Genomic DNA, 23,493 nt, shown 5'->3' on the forward strand with positions numbered 1-23,493 from the left:
TATCTGGTCACCCAAACCAAACTGTAAGATCCTAGGAGGCAGAGATCACGTCCTTAGAATGTGGTCGTTAAGAGCTTGCCCCTGAGGTCACAAGAGTATGGGCTCAAATCCTGGCCGTGCCATTTACACTCAGGGATCCGCAGAGGGACAGAACCAACAGACTAGGGGCGCGCGCGCGCGCACACACACACACACACACACACACACACACAGAGGCAGACTGATGGATTTACTAGGAGGGATGGCTCAGATGATCATGGAGGCCAAGACGCTCCACGGTCCACCCTCTGCAGACTGGAAGTGCGGGGTAAGGCTCTGAATCTGAAACCACAGAACGGGGAGCACCAATGTCCAGAAGTTAGAGGGGGCGAGACGATGGAGGATCCACGTTAAGAGGAGACAGTGAATTTCTCTATCCTCCATCTTTTTGTGGATAACTGGATGTGGGCCACCCACACTTGGGAAGCACCGCTCTCACCCATCAGCTTTACGCAGTGCATGATTCAAATGCTCATGTCTTCCAGAAATACCCTCATGGACACACCAAGATACGTTTTACCAGCTCTCTGGTCATCTTACGGGATGACAAGCCAAAGTGACACATAAAATCAACCATCACAGTGACCTTACACCAGTCCCATAACCTCCCTAATTTCATCTCTTTCCCTGTAAAATGGGACTCTTAGTAATAGGAGAAACTTTCTCCAAGGATTCAGTATGGTGTGAACCTCTAATGCACCATGCCTGCAGGCAGCACGGGGGCAAAGCCACCGCTGATGGCTGCTGTCTCCGGGGTCCCGGGCGGTGGGCCCGGCATTTTCAAAGACGGCCATCTCACACCTTGGCTGTGGTCTTCTCACCCTTCCGAGCTGGAGGCGACCTCGAGGCTCACAGACCGTGAGAGAAGCAGAGCAGCTAAGAATTCCTAGCATCAGTCACCTCGGCTAGCCCATCACACATTGCTCCTTCACAGAAACCAACTCTTGCCACCTGAACGTTTCTGCGAAGGTCTCTCTCCTGAAATACTGCTTCTGAATTCCACAATAAGTAACGTTTTGCTGGGCGGGCTTGCCTGGGGGCTCAAACTGTGAAGAGTCTGCCTGCAATGTAGGAGACCTGGGTTTGATCCCTGGGTCGGGAAGATCCCCTGGAAAAGGAAATGGCAACCCACACTCCAGTGTTCTTGCCTGGAGAATCCGATGGACGGAGAAGCCTGGCGGGCTACAGTCCATGCGGTCGCAAAGAGCTGGACATGACTGAACAACTAACACACACACACAATGTTTTGCTAGAACAATAATACTTTGATACACATGCTGTAGCACCTCCTCAGAGTTGCTGAGGTCTGGCTGATGCCAGGTCTGCCTTGCACCCCAGCAGAGCACAAGTGTCCCCAGCTAGCCCCCTTTAAATGTCAGGGTCAGCTGCTCTGGGTGTATACGCTGACCTAATGGAACTGCCAGTTTTCTTACATGGCCCTTTCAACGGGGTGCAAGGCGAACTCAGTGGTCTTCAACTCGAATTTCAGCCTCATCTCTGCTCCACCACCCATCTCTCCTCCTTGTTCCTACCAAGGTAACGCTTCCTCTCCCCCAGGCACCTTCTGGCTTTGGCTATCACTCTCAGGGAGGCAGGCTCTCTCTGTGGATTTCAGTCCTCTAATTTTCTCCCATAAATCAATCCTCCCTTCCCGAGGCCACTGCTGTTCTGTCTCAATGGCTCCTCTAGCTGTTCATTCCTTTCATCCAACTGTGTATTCAACAAATGGTTATCGAGTGCCAGGTGTGTGCTGGGGACCAGGGACAGAAGCATGAATGGGGGAGGCAGTTCAGCTTCGTGGCTGAAATGTTGAAAGTGAGGACTCTGGAGCTGGGTTGCTGGGCTCAAATCTGGCCTCTTCACCTATTAACTGGGTGTCCCAGTGCAAGTTAACCAACCTCTCTGGGCCTCATTTCCTTTAAAAAATTAATTCTTCAAATATTTGCTGCTGCTATGTCGCTTCAGTCATCTCTAACTCTTTGTGACCCTACGGACTGTAGCTCGCCAGGCTTCTCTGTCCATGGGATTCTCCAGACAAGAATACTGGAGTGGGTTGCCATTCCGCCCTCCAGGGAATCTTCTTGACCCAACGATCGAACCCCCATCTCTTATGTCTCCTGCATTGGTAGGGTGGGTTCTTTACCACTAGCGCCATCAGGGAAGCCCCTTCAGATATTTATTAAAGGCAAAAAGGAATGGTGATGTTTAAGCAGTCTCCATACAGATGACCTTGTGGTCCCATCTCCCCCTCTGGATCCTTCTGAAGACCCCACACCTGGTGTTTGCAGGTTTTTGTACACACCTATGGTGACATAGTGATAAGCTGCTGCTGCTAAGTCACTTTAGTTGCGTCCGACTCTGCACGACCCCACAGACGGCAGCCCACCAGGCTCCCCCGTCCCTGGGACTCTCCAGGCAAGAATACTGGAGTGGGTTGCCATTTCCTTTTCCAATGCATGAAAGTGAAAAGTGAAAGTGAAGTCGCTCAGTCGTGTCCAACTCTTCACGACCCCATGGACTGCAGCCTACCAGGCTCCTCCGTCCATGGGAGTTTCCAGGCAAGAGTACTGGAGTGGGTTGCCACTGCCTTTTCTGGACATAGTGATATATTCCACTTCTAAGCTGAAATCTGGGCCCCCTAGATCTCAGTCTGTTTGTTTTTTTTTTCCAAAGAATAAACTCAACATTTACAATTTATGTCCTTATACAGTGGTTTTAAAGGTTTTTTTTTTATTGAGGTGATACTGATTTATAATATTATATGAATTTCATGTGTACAACATTATATTTGACTTGCGTGTACACTAAATGGTGTGTTCTCACCACCAAAAATTGGGTTTCTATCCATCACCATACAGTTAATCCTCTCCATCCATCTCACCCTCTTCATCCATCTCACCCTCTCCACCACCCTTACCCTCCAATAACTCTGTTCTCTTCATCTATGTCTTTGTTTGGTTTGGCTTATTCACTTATTTTGGGGATTTTGTTCCATATAGGGGCGAAATCACCTGGTATTTTTCTTTCTCCATCTAACTTATTTCACTTATTATAATACCATTTATGTTGTTGCAAATGGCAGGATTTTATCTTTTTTATGACTGAGCAGTACTCATTACATGTATGTTCTGTATACATATGGAGTATTCCACTATATTATACCCTACTGGGCTTCCCAGGTGGCTCAGTGGTCAAGCACCCATCTGGCAATGAGAAACCGCAGGAGCCTCGGGTTCGATCCCGGTTGGGAAGACTCCCCTGGAGGAGGAAATGTCTATCCACTCCGCTATTCTTGCCTGGAAAATTCCTTCACAGAGGAGCCTGGTAGGTTACAGTACATTGGGTCTCATAGAGTTGGACACGACTGAGTAGGCATGCATGAATGTGCACACACACATGCACACACACACACACACACACACACACACACACATTACTATTTAGCTGGCTGTGTTAGTTGGATACCTAAGCTAACTCTGTTGGACTTCTGAACAAATAGGACTTACCAATGTACTCTCAGAATGGAACATGTTTGCCAGGGACTTACTGAATCTATTTTTCTGCCAAGTACCATGCTGCTTTGATTACTATAACTTTATAGCATAGTTTGAAATCTGGGAATATTAAACCTTCAGTTTTGATTTTTTTTCTCCAGGACTGCTTTGCTATTTTGGGTCTTTAGTGATTCCACATAAGTTTTAGAATTTTTCTGTTCTATTTCTGTGAAAAATGTCCTTGGGGTTTTAACAGGGACTGCAGTGAAGCTGTAGATTGCTTTAGGTAATAAGAACATTTTAACAATGTTAATTCTTTCACTCCATAAGTACAGAATATCTTTCCATCTATTTATGTCCTCTTCAATTTCTTTCAACAGTGTCTTATAGTTCTCAGTGTACAGGTCTTTCACTTCCTTGGTTAAATTTATTCCTAAGTATTTTATTCTCTTTATTACAATTGTAAATGAGATTTTCTTAAATTTTCTTTCTGCTGGCTCATTGTTTGCATATAGAAACACAAAGGATTTTTGTATGTTCTGTTCCCCACAAATTTACTATAATAATTATTTCTAGTAGCTTTTTTTTTGTGAACTTTTCAGGGTTTCTATTTATAAAATCATGTCATCTGCAAATAGTGCGTTATGAGGTTTCATTTTCTTCACTGATAAAATGTGGATAATAGTTATTGCTTCATGGGGTTCTTGCGATTTAAATGATTGACACGTATGAAATCCTCAGAGAAGTGCCCGGAACATAGTTAAACACACACATGACAGTTTCCACTTAGTCACCTAGAGCTGCTACTACCGCTACCTGCAGAATAAGAAAAAAAAATTCGGATGAAAGATTGCCATGGGCTTGATGAAGGAGAGGTATATATGATGAGGTCCTCCAATGAGTAAGGGATGTGACTACTTTAAAAAAAAAATACTTGCTACATCATCATACAACTCTGTCTTCTTTCAAGTGTGTTTGTTGGCTCATCCTAACATTTATGAATATAAATCTTGAGAAGGAAAGGACTGTCATGCACTACTTGTGAACTTGTCCCCAGACAAGAAATATAGCTAAGGGAGTCTAGGCTGTTTATTTATTCAAGACAAAGCAGACAAGGGTGCCAAGACAATTCAATAGGGGGAAAAACAGCCTTTTCAACAAAAGGGCTGGGACAACTGGATGTCAAAAGGCAAAGGAATGAATCTGGACTCCCGACTCACACACACAGGAAAAGGAACTAAAAAGGATCGCAGACCTTACTGCAAGGGCCAAAACTATAAAATCCTTGGAAAACACAGATGAGTAACTCTTTGGCACACTGAAGTAGGAAATGGCTTGTTAAATATGAAACTCAAAGTATAAACAACAAAAGGAAACACAGGGGAACTGAACTTTATCAAAATTAAAAACTTACATGCTGCAAATGATACTGTCAAGAAGGTGAAAAGACAACTCACAGGATGGAAGAAAATATTTGCAAGTCATATATCTGATAAAGGACTTGTTTGAAGAAGATCTAACAAACCTTTACAATTCAACAATAAAAAGACAAACAATTCATCTTAAAAATGGGCAAAGGATTTGAAGAGACATTTCTCCAAAGATGATAAATGAATGGTCAATAAGCACAGAAGAAGATACTCAACATCATTAGTCATTAGGAAAAGGTCAATCAAAACCACAATGTAATACCGTTTCACACCACAAGGAGGGCTATGATAATAATAACAATAAAAAGACGATTGTCAATGTTGGTGGGGATCTGGAAAAATCAGAACTCTGCTGATGGGAATGTAAAATGGTGCAGCCACTTTAGAAAACTGTCTGGCAGCTCCTCAAAGAATTAAACATAGAGTTATCACATGCATGCATGCATTCTCAGTCACTCAGTCATGTCTGACTCTTTGAAACCCCATGAACCTGCCAGGTTCCTCTGTCCATGGAGTTTTCCAGGCAAGAATACTGCAGTGGGTTGCCATTTCCTATTCCAGGGGATCTTCTTGACCCAGGGATGGAACCCATGTTTCTGTGTCTCCTGCATTGACAGGCAGATTCTTTACCACTGTGCCACCTGGGAAGCACTACGTGGGAAGCATAATGGGAAGAGACCTGATTTTTAGTGTCTAAAGAATTGGATTCCTTTCCAGTCTTGTCATTTCTAAGCTGTGTGACCTTGGACAAACCACATCACTTTCTGGATCTCCGTTCTCTCCTTTAAAAGATCAAAGAGTTTATCTAAAGTTTCTCAAGCAGAGCATTCATGGTATTTGGGGGTGGGGAGCATGATTCTTTGTGAGACTGTACCCCACAATGAAAGGCACTGAATTTCCCTGACCGCATCCACCAAACGCCAATCATGTCTCCACCACCTGTCACATCATTTTGAAATTCACCATCAACATTTTCAAATGCCCTCTCTCTCCCCTACATTTCTCCAGAGCAACATTTTTTTAGCTCCAAATACTCCTTGTCACTGGCCATACTTCCTTACTCTTTAGTTATTTCTGCCTCCATACAACTCTGATCACGCTCATTACTCATTTCCACTTTCATGATCTATTCTCGGGGGATATAAACATCTTAAAGAATCATCTAAATTTTACTACTAGATTGGGAACTAAAGGGTTGACCAAGCAGAGAACAGTGCCATCGGAGGCATCTCTGAACCGGCAGAGCCCATGAGGACCGCAGACCTGTGGATACCACCGCAGCGTGGTCGTCACGCTGCCAGGCACAGTGCCAGCCTGTGTGGGGAGCTGGGGACTTCGGACGAACACTGGTCCATTTCAGCTGGGGCGCTGTGATGCTTCTGACTCGTTCTAGCTGAACAATTTTGAAAATTCATGGTGTGGTTCTGATTCAAAGTACTTTTAATGAAAAACAATAAGGGAGAATAATGGAGACAAAACAAAGCCAACAGCAGAACTAAGATTAGTTCAGAAAGCAGCAAAATCCCTCCCAGTTTCTGCTTCACATTTCTGTTCATATTCCAGTTTTAAATATAGCGTGTATTAAATATGATGTGAAGTCATATTTTAATGCCCTCTGTGCGAATTTTGCAATTCTAACAGGAGACACACCATAAATTAGTCTGGGGGGACTCGTCTTTTCCACATGTCTCCAAGTGTGATTGTGTAGAATGGATGATCAGTCACTCCAGAGACTTTTTTCTCCCAGATTCTACATCTTACAATTTTTTTTTTTTTTGCTCTAAGAGATGACTCCTGCAATCAGAAGGCAAATCTTTGTTCTTCCTGATAAATCATCAAAGTTAATTTCTTCCAAACTAATCAAGATTCACACATGGCTTTTAAACTGGTGCCAGTCCTTAGAAATGGAGAGAACCACCTAATGGAGGAGAGCCGCTTGTTCAATGAAACTTGCCAAGTGCCTAACATTCAGTAACACCTGCTGAACGAATAACCGCTAATATGAATTCACCCCTGTTATTTACCAATAAGACAGCTTGTCTAAGGACATAACCAGACACTTTGACAGCAGATGCCACTCCTAAGCATCTCCCATCCCCGCTTCCTTGGCAGAGGGTCTGCCCCACCCTACTTCTATGTGAATGTTCACAGTCTGGAATGTTGCATCGCCTTTTCCACTTTTGTAGGCCAGGAAGCAAGATGCCAGATGAAACCAAGGCCGGGCCCTGACTCCTTGCTGGTAGGCAGGGAGGAGAAAGCCTTGTTAGCTGTCAGAGACAGAGCGCCCTGGAGAGCTCGCCTGATTCTTTTATACTTACTGTTTCTCCAAAGAGAAAAAAGCTCCAGCCAGTAGCTACGGTGCTTGCTGGTTATAGAGAGAAATGCTGACCTCTGGGGAATGGAACCCGCACTCAGCAACACCTGCTCTCAGCTTTATGCCCTGCAGCCTTCTCTCACGTTTCCTTCCAGCAATCCTACAGCCAGCCCTGGTCATCTTGGTGTTGAAGAGGCTCAGAGTGGTTTAGCAACTTGCCCAAAGTCACAGAGCTGCTAACTAGCAGAGCTGCCAGTTGACCTCAAGCTGAGTCTGGGCTCTTGAAAGTGCTGTCTCATTCATGTTCTATCGTGAATATGGCTGATACCACTATAAGGTGATGGGAAGGTCTTAGAACTCAGAGGGCTCCTAAATTTATACCCAAAGCTTAATGATTCTTTTTTTTTTTTTTTTAACTTTCTCACATTAAATGTTCTCTGTATCCTCCATGCCAACATTGGGCTGGCAGAGAAAATCAAGCTCCACCCCCTCAAGCATGTCTCACACTGAGGAAGTGGTGGGCATAGATCTGGGCTCAGCTTCCATCAGAAGTACTGTATGCAGCCCCTATGGGGTGACTGTGCCACCCACAGAATTACGGGGTGACTGTGTGTCTGAGACGACACAGCAGAGCCTGCGGGAAAGCAGCGTCTCCAGTCCACACGTGAAACACCACCTTGTAAGCACTCGGCACACAACGGCCCCAAGAAAGCCCTCTTGGGAAACGAGGGGCCCAGTGAAGAGCTGGAGCCAATCAGCGTCTTCCCTTCAGGGAGCCCAGGGAGCTGTCTTTCAACTGACTGAGGTTCCGATTAGCTACTACTGCATAACCAATCATCCCAAATGTAGCAGCTCAAAACAATGGCATTCTGCTATCCCTCACAGTTTGTCTGGTTCAGGATTTCAGAAAAGGAGAGACACTGCTGGCTCGGGGGTCTCACACAGGGCTGCGGTCAGACAGGGCCTGAACAGGCATCTCGCTGTCACGGGTTTCTCCAAGGCCTCGCCCTGGAGGCTAGTTTGGGCTTCCTTACAACATGGAGGCCTCAGGGCGGCTGGACGCTTACATGGCCGCTGAAGCTTTCAACGGGGAGTGTTCCAAGAGCAAGAAGGAAGCTGCGTGTCCTTTCAGTCACAGGAGTCACCCAGCATCACTTCTACCGTTCTCTGTTGATCAGAATAAGGCAGCCCAGTTTCCAGGGGAAGGCTTCACTTCTTGTTGGAAGGATGACAAAGGATCTGTGGACATGCTTTAAGACTGTCACACGCAGACTGGGAGAAAAAGAGATGTAACTGAGCTGTGGACAGCATGGGGATGTGGGCTTGGGGGCAGGAGGAGGGACACACTAGACAGACACATTCTCCAAATACACGTTTCCAGAAGAGAAGCAGACAGGCACTGGGAGGCCAAAGGAGTCTGAGGGAAAAATCTATAAGAGGTTCTGAGCCACGTGAGAAAGTCTGCCTAACAAATCAGCTAATGAGGACAAAGCACCTGTCCCCGGAGATTTCCTTCAGATGCAAACTGACCCAAATCTAAGGCCCACTGACTCCAGGGAAAATAAAAGCAGAATCAAAGTCATGTTTCTGCAATCTGAAGAATAGCTATCACCTTGATCACACTCCAAAATCAAGATAAAAGCTTGCACAGGGTCACAACAGGCTTACAATAAGTGAGACCATGAAGGAACAAAGAAATACATGAAGCGCCTTTTCAACTGCACATCTGGGAATGCAGAGGTGCCACCCCCACTGGGCGTGTAACTGGGTTCCCCTGGTTGGCACTGCAGGGCACTCCAGCTCAGGCCTGTTTTGCTTGAGAGCATGAAGAGGCAAAGAAAACCCAGACTGTTCTCTCTCAGGCTGCAGGAATCAGTGCCACTCAGATAAAAATCTGTGGTCTGGTGGCGGTCCACACAAAAAGCCCACAGGACATGCTGTGGGCATGCACAAACCTCTGAACTATCAGCTCAGTTTAAAAGAGACTGTGACCGAGACTGTGACCAATTATTCCCCAGTATCTCTCCGTCCTCCCTTTTTGTCTTTGGAGATATAGACTCCTGGGTTTTAGTTTAGCATATAAATACCGACAATGATTAAGAATGCCTTTGTCAGCCTCTCTTGCAGCTAGCTAAGGTCATGTGACTATGTTCAGGTCTCCGGATTAGAATTAAAGGTGATTGTGCAACTTTCAGTTTGTTGCCTTAAAAGTGAAGCAGTCCATCTGGTCTTCCCCTCTTTGCTCCTTCCTGATGTCTGGGAAATAGTGACCACTGGAGCATCCTTAGGGGAGGGCAGAACTCCCTACTGGCCCAGACTGCTCATCCCTGGGATGTTATATGTGAGAGAATTCATCTTAGTTGAGGCACTTATTTCAGTTATAACCTCCATCACTTTTAAGACACTGTATGATGGGGTCTCCTTGTTACAGCGGCTTAGCCTATTTCCTAAACTAATACATAGTTCCTGAACTGTCTCAAGTCCTTTAAACTAAGAACCTCCTGTTAGAAAGAACCTGAGAAAAAACAGTAGCAACCAGATACTAAAGATGCCCTCAGATTTGCTCATATCTTTGTTTTCTCTACTTTCCCATCTTTCAAGACCCTCCTAATCATCTAAAGTATGAAAATCTTGCTTGATTCCATGTATGATTGACACTGACCACTCTTTCGGTAGATTATCCCTTGTAACCCACTCAAGTCAGTTCAAATGATTTCTCAGGGCATCCGGCAGTGCACCAGCAGAAGAAGACCTTCAGTAAAAGCTGACCGTGATGGTAAATTGAGCAGCACACACATTACAGAGGGCACGAGACCTCAAAGAAGGGAACTCAGGGAAAGGGAACATATGTAAGTATCATATTGCGGCATTCCAGGACCAAACAGTAACCAGACTGATAACCTGCTGAGTTTCCAGAGAGAAACAAAGAGAGCACAAGAAAGGGGTGCTGGAAGCATTTGGGGCTGTGACAAGATATTTGCAACATCAGAACACATTTTTATTTTTCACAGATCACAGAGCTCTCACGTAGCCAAACCAGAGCCCCTCCAACCATCACCACCCTCAAGATAACTACTGAATTGTCTAACCCAAGGGAGATTTTCAAATCAAGGGTGGGGACTGGGGAATCGCCAGAGTGTGGCATCATCTAACCTCCCAAGCTATTCTCATGCTGGGAGGATTCACAGAATCTGTCATTCCGCAGTCTCATTTACAATATCCGCAAGTCTCAATTAGATTTCCTCTGCCAGTGGGACCGCAAAGCTCCATAAGATCCACAGAGGATCAGAATCCTCATCGCAGGCAATGATAACCAGCCCCTCCTGAGGATTCCGTCACAAGAGCAGAGCATCTCATTTCTCCTGATTTTCCTCCTCCAACTCCTCCTTCCAATTGAAGCATGCAGGGAGGGGGCCTGCACAAGCCAGCCTCAACCCCCCTGACAGCTTCACCCCCCACCCCACCCAGACAACTCCACCCCACTCCACACACAAGTACACACTGCTCTGGCCATTTGGATCTCTGCCTCTGAATATGCTGTTCCCTCCGGCTAGATGCCAGCCTCGTGCTTGCTTCTGGGTCCATTTTTATTTATCCTTAATGTCCGGGCAGAGATTGCATCCTCTGAAGTCTTGCCATATTCCAATAGGAGAAACAGTCACCCCTCAATGACTAGTCATGTCCTCATGTACCCCCAAGGCATGCCCCTCCTTCCCCTATTACAGCATTAATCACGTGTCCGTGCATGCCAAGTTGATTCGGTCATGTCTGACTCTTTGCAACCCCATGGACTGTAGCCCACCGGGCTCCTCTGTCCATGGGATTCTCCAGGCAAGAATACTGGAGTGGGTAGCCGTGTTCTCCTCCAGGGGATCTTCCTGACCCAGGGATACACTTCAGGGTGATTATCCACAGGGCGTTGTTTCTCCCTTACTGACTATGAGCAACTGCCATCTGATCGAGCTTTGTGTTTCTTCCAGAACCCAGGGGGAACTGGGCAATAACAGGCACGGTGCAAATGATCGGTGTTTGATGAAGGTAAGGAAGAGTCAAGACGGCAGAAGGGTGTTGGATGGGGAGCTGAGGGCCATAAGCTGTCCACAGACAAATGTCCCCCCACACTCAGACAGCACAACATGGCTTGTCCCAAGACTCAAAAAACTTGCTGAGAGACAGTAAGCCCCACACTGGGTCCCCCCGCCCAGAAACTTGGTCCGTCTGCCTCAGGAAGAGACACACTCTGCCAGGTGTCTAGGCAGGAGGACAGAGGGAGGGACAGATGCGGACAGAAGCCAGGAGATGGAAAGAGAAGGGGGACCTGTGTGGGGAAAGGGGGAGACTGGAAAAACAGCTTGGAAGATGAGCACGCTGGCTACGAGATCAGGAAGCAATTACTCTGATGAGTAGAGAATCATTCTGACTTGCTTCTAAATGAGGGACACATTAGAAATCTCAAGTGCCTGCTGCAGTGGGTAAAAGGAAGGAGGCTTTGGTGAGACAAGCACTCAATTACTAAGAAGAGAACCCCACAGGTACAGAAAGGCACAATCAACCTCTCTCAACCTCCTTCTGGTTCTTCCACTGAAGTCAGCATTTCTGCCTCTCCTAGTCCAGCTGGGCTTTCAAAGTCTCAAATTAAAAGTAGAAAAAAGGCTTCTACATTCCTCCTGTTAATCGTACCTCCAGCAGTTTTACTCTAAGTGAGACCAAATAAATTCTTACAGGGTGACGACTCTCTACTGAGGCCCCTGACATCATCTGGTGACACAAGTTTTGCAGTGAATAGTGACCGCCCATCAAATTCTAGGATGTGACTTTTGGGGCTGGATCTCCTAACCCCAGACTACTATTTTATTTTTTAACTATACAAAGCACTTCTCCATTCATACTTGAAAAACAAAACAAAAAATTAGCACTTCTCCCATCTTATGCCCGCCATGATTTCTTTACACGTCTTTGGCTGCATATCACTTGGTTTCATTTCGTTACAGAAAGCCAAGGTCTCTTCCAAAACTGTAAGCTCCTTTTCCTCTCAACTACCCAGGCCAGTTGCAGGGTCAGAGAGCTGGAGTGGAAGGGCAAAGAGCAGGCCTAACTGGAAAATACTACAGTAGGTTCTCCGGTCCCATAAAAATAGCATCCCCATGGAGACCTCCTGTGGGCCCTTTCTACCCCTGGCCAACTTCATGGAGTTTATCATCAAAGCTCAGCAAAAGTGAAAATGAAAGTGAAAGTTGTTCAGCCACGTCCAACTCTTTGCAACCCCATGGAATTCTCCAGGCCAGAATATTGGAGTGGGTAGCCGTTCCCTTCTCCAGAGGATCCTCCCAATGCAGGGATCGAGCCCCGGTCTCCTGCATTTCAGGCAGATTCTTTACCAGCTGATCTACCAGGGAAGCCCCCAAACTGGCAATGCTAGCTGCCAGTACATCCTGAAGCCATCACCCTGTCCATCCCCACTGTCATCACTAACCCCACTATCATCACTGTCACACATCTGGTCCATGACTCAGTTCAGTTCAGTTCAGTCACTCAGTCATGTCCGACTCTTGGTGACCCCATGGACTGCAGCACGCCAGGCCTTCCTGTCCATCACCAAATCCTGGAGTTTACTCAAACTCGTGTCTATTGAGTCTGTGATGCCATCCAACCATCTCATCCTCTGCCGCCTTCTTCTCCTCCTGCCCCCAATCCCTCCCAGTATCAGGGTCTTTTCCAATGAGTCAACTCTTCGCATCAGGTGGCCAAAGTACTGAAGTTTCAGCTTCAGCATCAGTCCTTTCAATGAACACCCAAGACTGATCTCCTTTAGGATGGACTGGTTGGATCTCCTTGCTGTCCAAGGGCCTCTCAAGAGTCTTCTCCAACACCACAGTTCAAAAGCATCAATTCTTCAGCACTCAGCATTCTCTATAGTCCAACTCTCATATCCATACATGACTACTGGAAAAACCATAGCTTTGAATTTATGGACCTTTGTTGGTAAAATAATGTCTCTGCTTTTTAATATGCTATCTAGTTTGGTCACAGCTTTTCTTCCAAGGAGGAAGTGTCTTTTAATTCCATGGCTGCAGTCACCATCTGCAGTGATTTTGGAGCCCAAGAAAATAAAGTCTCTCACTGTTTCCGCTGTTTCCCCATCTGTTTGCCATGAAGTGATAGCACTGGATGCCATGATCTTTGTCTTTTGAATGTTGAGTTTCAAGCCAGCTTTCTCACTCTCTTTCATTTTCATGAAGAGACTCTTTTGTTTCTCTTCGCTCTCTGCCATAAGGGTGGTGTCATCTGCGTATCTGAGGTCACTGATATTTCTCCCAGCAATCTTGATTCCAGCTTGTGATTCATCCAGCCCAGCATTTCACATGATGTACTCTGCATATAAGTTAAATAAGCAGGGTGACAATATGCAGCCTTGACGTACTCCTTTCCCAATTTGGAAGCAGTCTGTTGTTCCATGTCGGGTTCTAACTGTTGCTTCTTAACCTGCATACAGATTTCTCAGGAGGGAGGTAAGGTGGTCTGGCATTCTTTAAGAATTCATTAAGAATTTTCCTCAGTTTGCTGTGATCCACACAGTCAAAGGCTTTAGTGTAGTCAATGAAGCAGAAGTAGATGGTTTTCTGGAATTCTCTTCCAGACAAGAAGACTGCCATGACTGCCCTTGGAGCAAATCCAAGATTCTTAATGTGGCTCCAATTCACCACACCACAGACCGCTGCTGATGGCGCCATTTTACTTCCGAGTTATTCCTCTCCTGTCCACCAGAGGGCGCCACGTGGTTTTTGTTTTGTTTCCCCACCCCCAGTCCTCCAACTGCACCAAACCGCAGATTCTTTACCATCTGAGCCATCTGGGAAGCCCTCAAATGCACCACGCTGTTCACCATGCTCAGTCCTGGATCTTACAGCCGATAGTTCCTTCTGCCCAGAAGGTTCCTTCTACCCCCACCCCAACTCTTCCTGTCCAGTTAATTCCTCCTTATCTTCCCCGTTTCACCTTCAGCATCACTTTCTCAAGAAGGTCTCAAATTCCTGTCATTCACTTCCACAGCATCCTGCCTCTGCCTTTCCCACACACTCCTCACACCAGTAACCAACTCAATGCCCCCTTTTCCCATTGGGATGTAGGTGTCAGCAGAGCAGAGACCACACTTGTCTTGTTTCCTATTGCCGTCTTCCATCCTAAGATCCACATTCCCCCCTCCCATTTTAACATTCTGAAATTGGGATGCAGCTTAAAATCAATAGTCCATCATAACTGAATTGTCAGCATTTCCTCCTTCTCAGCAAAACATAAAACAATAGTGGGCCTTACACTTGATGGCATCTTGCTATTTGTCAAAATAAGGTATGTCCCTGTATCTAATGGGCCCAGAGGCCAGCACATAGCAGCCGTCAATAAATATTACGTGATAAATACACACAGACACACACACATTTCCTGAGGACCTGATATTAGCCGGGTTTTGCTATGTAAGAAACACACTTTAAAATCTCTGACCACAGCAGAGATTTAGTATCTCACGCACGGGTCTGCAGGTGGGCTGCATCTTTGCGGCTTCAGCTGGGACTGACCCCAGGCTGTGACTTGGGTGCAGGTCTGACCCCTGTGTCACTTTTCCCTGGACCAGCAGTCTGGTCGTCTCATGGCAGATGTGAGAACGAACGAGCCCAAGCACAAGGGCACAGCACACGCCAGGCCCCTTTATCGTCTGTCTGCCAACATACCACAGTCAGAGCAAGCCTGGCATCCGCAGGGAGGGAACCTCCGCTGGCCACTGTGCCGGGCCACGGGGTAGAGGGAGGGCCCGAAGACCTGCAGAGAAGAATCCACCCACCGTAGGCCCCGCGTGGAGGAGAGGTCTGGGGAGGGACACCACCCCTCGCATTTCCGCAGCACCGAGGGCCAGCTCACACACTGGACCAGACAGAACACGGCCCCGCTCGCCATGCGTGAAGGCCCCTGCGCTAGCAGTGGTGGCCCGAATGGCGCATCCCTCCGCCCAGCGGCCACCAGGAATCCTCCTAGATTCCCTTTGCTCTCGGGCTTTATCTGAAGTATTTATTTGAGAGCGTAAGTAAGAAGCAATCACTACCCCTAAACCTTTCTTTCTGCAGCTGATTATTTATCCATTGTAAGGCTAGGCTCCAGCTCCCAATCTGAGTGGGTGACTGGCTAATTTATTTACTAAAATTTTTTTAATTGAAATATAGTTGATTTACAATAATGTGTTAATTACTGCTATATAGCAAAGTGACTCAGTTACACATACATATTCTTTTTTAAAATATCCTTTTCCATTATGGTTTATCATAGGATACTGGATACCGTTCTGTGCTCTACAGTAGGACCCCATTGTTTGTTCATTCCCTACATAAAAGCTTGTATCTGCTATCCCCAGCCCCCAACTCCATCCCTCCCTCAACCCCTCGCCCTAGGCAATCCTCAGGGTGACTGGCTAATTTAGGTCGGCTGGGGCTGACCTAAATGGACCAGCCAGTAGAAGACCCGAGTGCCACCGTCCTAAGGTGCCCGGACAGCGGGGCCTACGGTGGGTGGATTCTTCTCTGCAGGTCTTCGGTCCCTCCCTCTACCCCGTGGCCCGGCACAGTGGCCAGCGGAGGTTCCCTCCCTGCGGATGCCAGGCTTGCTTTGACTGTGGACAGCAGGAGTGTTGACGGTCTCGGTCAGAACTTGCTGGAAAGCTGGAGGCGTTCTGGCACCCTGATTTCAGTCTCAGAGCTGCTGCGGAGACAGAGTTAATGAGGCCTGCACACCGCGTACAGAAAATGAACATCTCAAAATGCACGCTGGGAGACGGCCCATTAACCACGCGCGGCTCGGGCCAGCGCTCTCCCCCCCAGGAGGAAGCCCGCTCGCTGTCCTGATTCCACGAAGGCCCCGAGCGCTTCCACGACTCCCTGACACCCTCACCTCTCTTTGATTTCGCACTCTGCTCACTTCTGAGCAGTTCCGCATCCCTTTGTCTTTCTGCCGTGGCACTTGGCACGGGGCTGTGCTGGGCCTCAGTGTGACTTCCTGAGAGCCGTATGCCCTTGCTAGGCCTGCGGTAACCAAGCACCACCAGCTAGACTGCTTCAACAAGACATTTTCGGTCTCGTGTTTCTGGCAGGCTGGCTCCTGCTAGGGGCCGTCAAGGAAAATCTGTGTCTCTCTGTCGGCTTCTGGAGGTTTGCTGGCAGCCTCTGGTGTCCCCCCTGGCTTGCAGCTGTATCACCCAAGTTCCGTCTTCATGTCCCTCTGGGTGTCTGTGTTGCAACATGCCCTTTCAATAAGGACATCAGTCACAGGGGATTAGAGGCACATCCCGATGCAGTGCGACCTCATTGTAACTAATTCCACTGCAAGGACTCAGTTTCCAAGTAAGGTCACATCCTGGGGTTTAGGACTTCAACATATGAGCTATAGGGAAGAACATAATTTAAGAGACTCCAAGACTACTTCTGTATCCCTTGCACATAATTCAGGGCCTGACACGTGGGGGCACACCATCACCTGCCCCCTGACCAAAGTGCCAAAAAGAACAGCTCATGTGCTTGCTCTCTCTCTCTCTCACACGCACACGCACACACGCACACGCCCAATCCTGCAGAAGAAACAGGACAAAGCTGTCACTGTGAGCTTCTGGTGAGGTGCCCAACCTCGCGGCCAGCTTTCCAAATTCTTCTCTAAGCATTATCACCAGGATACAGCAAGCGAGATAAAGAAACTGCAACCCAAGTGCCAATACACTCAATTAACTACGCTGGCACTGGTGGCTCCTTCAGGAGAGCTTAACTTCCCAGCATTCCTCACCAGGGGGAAGGTGGGCAGGCCTCATTAGTCTTTCTGACCGAGAGGAGAACTTGAATACAAAGAGAGGAAAGCATGCCAGCCTCATACACAACCTCCCCCCTGAGCTCAAGGGATCAAGGCTGGACAAGGTCTGCTGTTCCTGGTCCCAGGACAGTGGTACCCAGACAACCATAGCACAGGGTGATGGAGAATGTTAACTCGTATCTTGGAGGACCTAAGTTCCCAGCTTCATTGCTTACTTGCTGTGTGTCATGCCACAATTATAGAACCTCTCTGTTCCTTGGGTTCTTCCTCTAGAAAAATGGGGGTCATTTTCTGTTCCTGGATCCTCCTGTCACAGGGATTTGGTGGACTGAGTAAGAAAATGTAAGTCAAATGCTTGAGTAGGGCCTGCCACTTAGCGCTTAATGTGATAGCTATTCTTGTAAACACCCTATTTGACCTCTGTCCAAACGACTGACTCTCTCTCACCATCACCTGAGTCTTCACAAGCTCTCTGTGACTGGAATGATCAGAAGTGTGGCCCACATAAGGGATATTCATGGTATCCATTTTCTATTATGGCATAGCAAATTACTCTGAAACCTACAGGCTTAAAAAAAAATGGTCATTATCTCAGTTTCTGTAGCTCAGAAATCCAGGAGTAGCTGAGCTCTGCTTATACTACAGTTAAACAAAGCTATGTTCACGGTATCTCCTGGGCCGCAGAGAGCTCAAGGTTGGACCAAGGGAGAGGCCAATTCCGGGCTCACCCTTATGGCTGCTGGAGGCCTCAGTTCCTCACGGGCATTTGGTTGGAGTTCCCTCTCACACAGGCCTATCCATGGCTCAGCTCACAGCATGGCAGCCCTTGCATTAGAGTGAGTGAGACGGTAAGAGAAACAGACGCGGGGTCTTTTGTAATCTTACAGGGAACTGACATCCCATCACTTCTGCTGCTCTTCTCTTTGTTAAAAGCGAATCACGATTTATACACCTGTGTTCGCAGCAGCATGACTCAAAACAGCCTAAAGGTGGAAGCGACTCACGTGTCCATCAACAGATGAATGGACAAACAAAATGTGGTACCGACGTACAATGGAGTATGATTCAGCCTTAAGTAAAAAGGCAGAAAATTCTGACACATGCGACAACATGGCTGAACCTTGAAGACATTATGCAAGTGAACCAAACCAGTCACCAAAACATGCTGTATGATTCCACTTATAGGAGATATCGAGAATAGTCAAACTTCATAAAAACAAAGTAGAATGGCAGTTGCCAGGGGCTGGAGGAGGAGGAATGCGGAGCTGTTGTTTGATGGGTATAGAGTTCTAGTTTGGCAAGATGGAAAAGCTCTGGAGATTAGCTGCACAATAAGGTAAACTGTTAAACCATTTTTTTAAAATGGTTAATATGTAAGTTTTATGTCATGTGTGGGTGTGTGCATGCTAAGTCACTTCAGTCATGTCCCACTCTTTGTGACCCCATGGACCATAGCTCTGCCAGGCTCCTCTGTCCACAGTATTCTCCAGGCAAGAATACTGGAGTGGGTTGCCATGCTTTCCTCTAGGGGATCTTCCTGACCCAGGGATCGAACTTTCAACTCCTGCATTGCAGGCAGATTCTTTGGCCAACGGGCCACCTGGAAAGACCCTATTGTGTCTAGTTTGCCACAATTAGAAAAAAAAAAAAAAAAAGCAAGTCACGAGGTCCAGATCACATGCAAAGGGATGGGATTATACCAAGGCATCAACCCTAGAGGCTGGGGACCACTGAAGGTGGCCTGCCATCGTCAGTCATGCATCCAAAGTTGGAAAGAATCTGATTCAATTAGGACTGAATCCAGCATGTTTAAGGCCACCTAGCTGCTGACCACAGCCAATATGTGCAGAGCGGCACCTGCTGACCCTCAGATGCACCCTCTCAGGGAAGGTTCCTAAGCAACAGAACGTCATATGCAAAGACTGCTCCAAAGCCACTGCTGGTGGAATTACCTCGTAATGGTTTATACTTCCAATCGGTGAAGCCCCACTTAAAATTCGATTCCACCATAGTGTTCTTTGGTCTCCAATACATCCCATCTGGAACTGAAAGGTACAGTAATGACTGCACTTTCACGGTCCCATTCCCACCTCCACGTCTTGGCAGGGTTTGTTGTTGCTTTGCAAGACCACATGTAAGGAAAGGAAGTACACGGGGACGAGAGGAGGAAGAGAGGAGAGCCGCACACAAAGTTGGAGCCTCTCAGTGGAGACACGACCTTTTCAGACCCTCATCAAATTAGAGGAAAAGTATTTCAAGCACCCTATTTCCTGTCTTGGGGTCCGTTTTCTCCATTCCATCAAAGTAAGTATCATAAAATATCATTTTATTTTCCCACATCAACTGAAAGCGATGATGCAATTTTTGAGGGCTGGAAGCCCAGCAGAAGCAGCTAGGACATATTAATATCTTGACTAAAGGAGTTCATGTACAGAAGGTACCCAGCACAATAGCTGGTACAGGGCAGGGATCGATAAACATTATTAAGATGACAACAGGTCAAATCCTACACAATGTAGTGTCTACGCAAGATGCCTCTGAAATTCTTCAGGAAGACATTTAAAAGCCCAGGATGGGTCAGGTATTCCCCTAGCATGGGCACACTGGTGTTCCTATCAGCAGCAAAATTAGCAGTCAGTTTGCATTTAGAAGCTGCCTGACAGAGAAAAACATACTCTTCAATACTAGAATTATACCCAGAGCACAGGGACATTCATATCGCTAATGGATTATAGTAGTTCACAGATTTTCACATGAACTGAATTTACCTGGAAGGCCTATTAAAACACAGATTGTTGCTGGACTCACCCTGAGGGTCCGTTTGATGGTCTGGGTGCAGCCTGAACTTTGCATTCATAAAGAATTCCCAAGTGATGCTGATCCTGCTGATCTGAGAACTAAACTTTGAGAGTCACTAGTGAGAAGAAGACACAAGCAGGGGATTTTTCCAGGCCAGGAAAATCAGGGGCTAACTTTGCCCAAGACCCACCTCCCGGAGCTGCTCTCTGTATAAATTTTGGCAAAGTCCAAGTAGATACAGATTTTGTCTTTTCTCATCTATGGACCTCAGGCATATGGGATAGATTGATCTTAAGCCTTAATGTGTGGCCGACTCTCACCAGTGGTCTATGCATGGCCCATTTGTTCATTCATTCAACAATGTAATAAACACCTACCAAAATTAAAGCTAGGACCTTGAAAGGAACTTCCATTTAACTTCATCCTACCTCCCAACCATCCTACCTCCAAACATATGAGTTAACCAGTTATCCATCGTTATCTTGTTTTTCTTTTTTGCAGTATTAAATCTGTAATCAGTGATACCATCATAGAGTGGAGTACTGACTAAAGGTCAAAACAAATAATCTTTACCAACAAAATAATATGGGTGGATCACTACAACTTAATACTAAGTGAGAAAAGTAATGATTGCATATGGATGATACCAGTTTATAACATTAGAAACATATATTTTTTTAGGATGCCTTAAAATTGACATGCATTTAAAAAATCTTGTATTTTTTTCTAATCACTGAAGAAATAAATATGTGTTAACTGGAAAACAGTCAATGAATAAGAAAAGGAACCCAATCAGTTTTAACAGGGGAGGATATGACCCCTCTGTGTCCTTCTGGTTCCCTCATCTTTCCATCCCCAAATGCATCCTTTGGTTTCCACTCAACAGCTCTGACAGGAATAGGCAATTCACACAAGAGGAAGCAAAGTAGTAAACAAACACCCAGGGGGAAATGTTAGCTTAGCTCATCATCAGAGAAATGCAAACTAAAGCATTTGGGGAACTATCATTCTATGACTACTAAATCAGTCAAAATAGGGAAAAGAGGACAAGAGTGAACTCTTGAGATATTACTATAAACCTGATACACACAGCCAATACTAGCAGCAGTAGAAAAATTTTAAAAATTTCCCAACAGGTATATGATGAGATGTAGTCATGAACTGTGCAGACGTCTTACTCCGCTGAATCTATCCTGCAGAAGTAACTCAATGGAAATATCTCGGTGGCCCCCAACAAAGCAACTACTTAGAAAACCATAGTAGTGAGCACTGTCACAGTATGCAGTGCAGCTGGGCAAACTACAATATTGGAGAGAAAAACGTGTATTTGCTATTTAATGCATGAGAAATACGAAGTACAAAATGGTAGGTGGGCTATGGTTAAAACCATGTGGAGGAGAGCTGCGTGGTAAGAGCAGAAACAAACACGGCTGTTGCATCTGGAGGTGGGATGGGAGTTGTTTTCAGTGTTACCGTGGCGCGGTGTCGTAATTATTTTTTTTTAAGAACCGACGCGGCTCCTACCTTGAGAACTCTCACAGTTTTCCTCGTCACTGTTGTCTTGACAGTTATTCTGCCCGTCGCAGATGAAGCTCTTGTCAATGCAGAGGCCGTTCTTGCAGTGGTAGCGGGCAGTGGAACACAGCAGAGGGTTTGCTGCTGTGAAGGGAGAACAGAGCAGATCATCAGGCAGGTTAGCCAGTCCCCTTGGGACGCCCAGAGCCTTCTCCACCTAGGGGTGTGTCCTGCTCGGGAAGCAGTGAACTCATCTCGGATGGCTGACTCAAAGCCTGTCCTGGGGGACTGGTCAAGCAGTGACTTGGATAGGGCAAGGCTTCCTCTGCCCCATTCCAAAAGCCCCTCCTTCTGCTATGCCGCAGGTTTTTGTTGGCTATCCATTTTAAATACAGCAGTGTGTATATGACCGATGTTATGTGCCAGCCTGGATGGGAGGGGGATTTGGGGGAGAATGGATACATGCACATATATGGCTGAACCCCTTCACTGTTCATCTGAAACTATCACATCACTGTTACTCAGCTATACCCCAATACAAAATGTTTTTGGTGTTGAAAGATGGTAATGATAACCCTATATGCAAAACAGAAAAAGAGACACAGAAGTACAGAACAGACTTCTGGACTCTGTGGGAGAAGGCGAGGGTGGGATGTTTCGAGAGAACAGCATGTATATTATCTAAAGTGAAACAGATCACCAGCCCAGGTTGGATGCATGAGACAAGTGCTCGGGGCTGGTGCACTGGGAGGACCCAGAGGAGTCGGGTGGAGAGGGAGGTGGGAGGGGGGATCGGGATGGGGAATACATGTAACTCCATGGCTGATTCATGTCAATGTATGACAAAACCCACTGCAATGTTGTGAAGTAATTAGCCTCCAACTAATAAAAATAAATGAAAAAAAAAAACAAAAATGTTTAAAAAATAATAAAACAAATTAAAAAATAAATTAGTTGAAAAAAAAACCAGAAGCTTCTTCCAAGGCATCATGCTGGTGCCCTATAACCATACCAACATGGCCAGAGGGCAATGCCCAGCCCCAACTGGTCAACCTCGAGGTGGGCCAGCAGCCTCTGAGGGGTCTAAAGCAAAACCGGAATCTCCCAGGAAAGTTAAGAATGGAACGGTCGGTAACAAAGAGAAGAGCAAAGATGGAAGGAGAAGCTGGGTTGGGGATCCATGAACCTGTGCCACGGACGGAGCCATGGTACATGTAATCCAAGGGCTGTGTCAGATCCTACTGGTTCCCTAATTATGGACCTTCCTGGTAAGTCCTTGTGTTTCTACAGCTCACCAAGTTGAGCGCACTGGTCCACGTTGCAATAAAAAAACCCCATTAACCCACTCGGTCAGCCTGAGTGGCCCCCAGCTACAGGCACTTTCAGAAACCTCAAAAAGAAAAATGACAGAAATGGCCTCTTCCTTCAAGGAAGAAGGTGGCAACCAGCCAGCGTGAAGTCAACACAAAACCCCTTAACGAAGCAAATCTCCATGGAAAATCACTGTTTCTACTGCACAATTTATCTTGCTTCACCACTCCCTGCAGCACAATTCAAGCAAGGCTCTTTCCAGGGCTCTATTTTCAATAAAGGAAGCAGCCAAAGGAGAAATTACTCCAAACCCAACTCTGCCATTTATTAGCTGTGTGATCTAAGGCAACTTATTTCACCTCTCTGAGCCTCGATTCTTTTTTCCATGTACAGTACAGGCTCCATAATTTGAGGGCCCACTGTGAACTGACAAAGTGAGCTCATCTGTTCAAAAATTATTTAAAAATTCAAAAAGATAACGTGCTGGGCATAAAACCAAGTTTGGCACACTTCGGAGCTAAACACGAATCCTGTGCTGGTCACAGGTCCATGAAGCTGGCCCGGCTACTTACAGCCTTCATTTGAGCATCAGTGAATGCTCAAATGAGATGACATGTGAGAAAATGTGCAGTGCAGAGTCTGATACATAGGGGCTCAGGAAATGTTGGACGTGCTCCTCAAGTTATGTCTGCCTTGGTCCTCCAGAGGTGGTCCTCCCTGAAGGAGTGAAATTGGTGATGATGAAGAGGGG

General features: G+C 46.4%; 1 protein-coding gene and 1 long non-coding RNA gene across 4 annotated transcripts in view; one reads left to right on the top strand and one right to left on the bottom strand.

Moving 5' to 3' along the window:
- Nucleotides 1–23,493, top strand: part of LOC136174394 (uncharacterized) — a 1,095,937-nt gene that overhangs the window by 471,479 nt on the left and 600,965 nt on the right. The window lies entirely within an intron of this gene.
- The window catches only part of LDLRAD3 (low density lipoprotein receptor class A domain containing 3), a 259,271-nt gene that overhangs the window by 96,939 nt on the left and 138,839 nt on the right, over nt 1–23,493 (bottom strand). For all 3 annotated transcript variants that reach the window (XM_065944578.1, XM_065944577.1, XM_065944579.1), the window contains one exon: nt 21,441–21,575. In XM_065944578.1, the coding sequence (XP_065800650.1) occupies nt 21,441–21,575 (135 nt within the window). The remainder of the gene's footprint in view (nt 1–21,440; nt 21,576–23,493) is intronic.

Source organism: Muntiacus reevesi, chromosome 9, assembly GCF_963930625.1.
Source record: "Muntiacus reevesi chromosome 9, mMunRee1.1, whole genome shotgun sequence".
Taxonomy (NCBI): domain Eukaryota; kingdom Metazoa; phylum Chordata; class Mammalia; order Artiodactyla; family Cervidae; genus Muntiacus; species Muntiacus reevesi.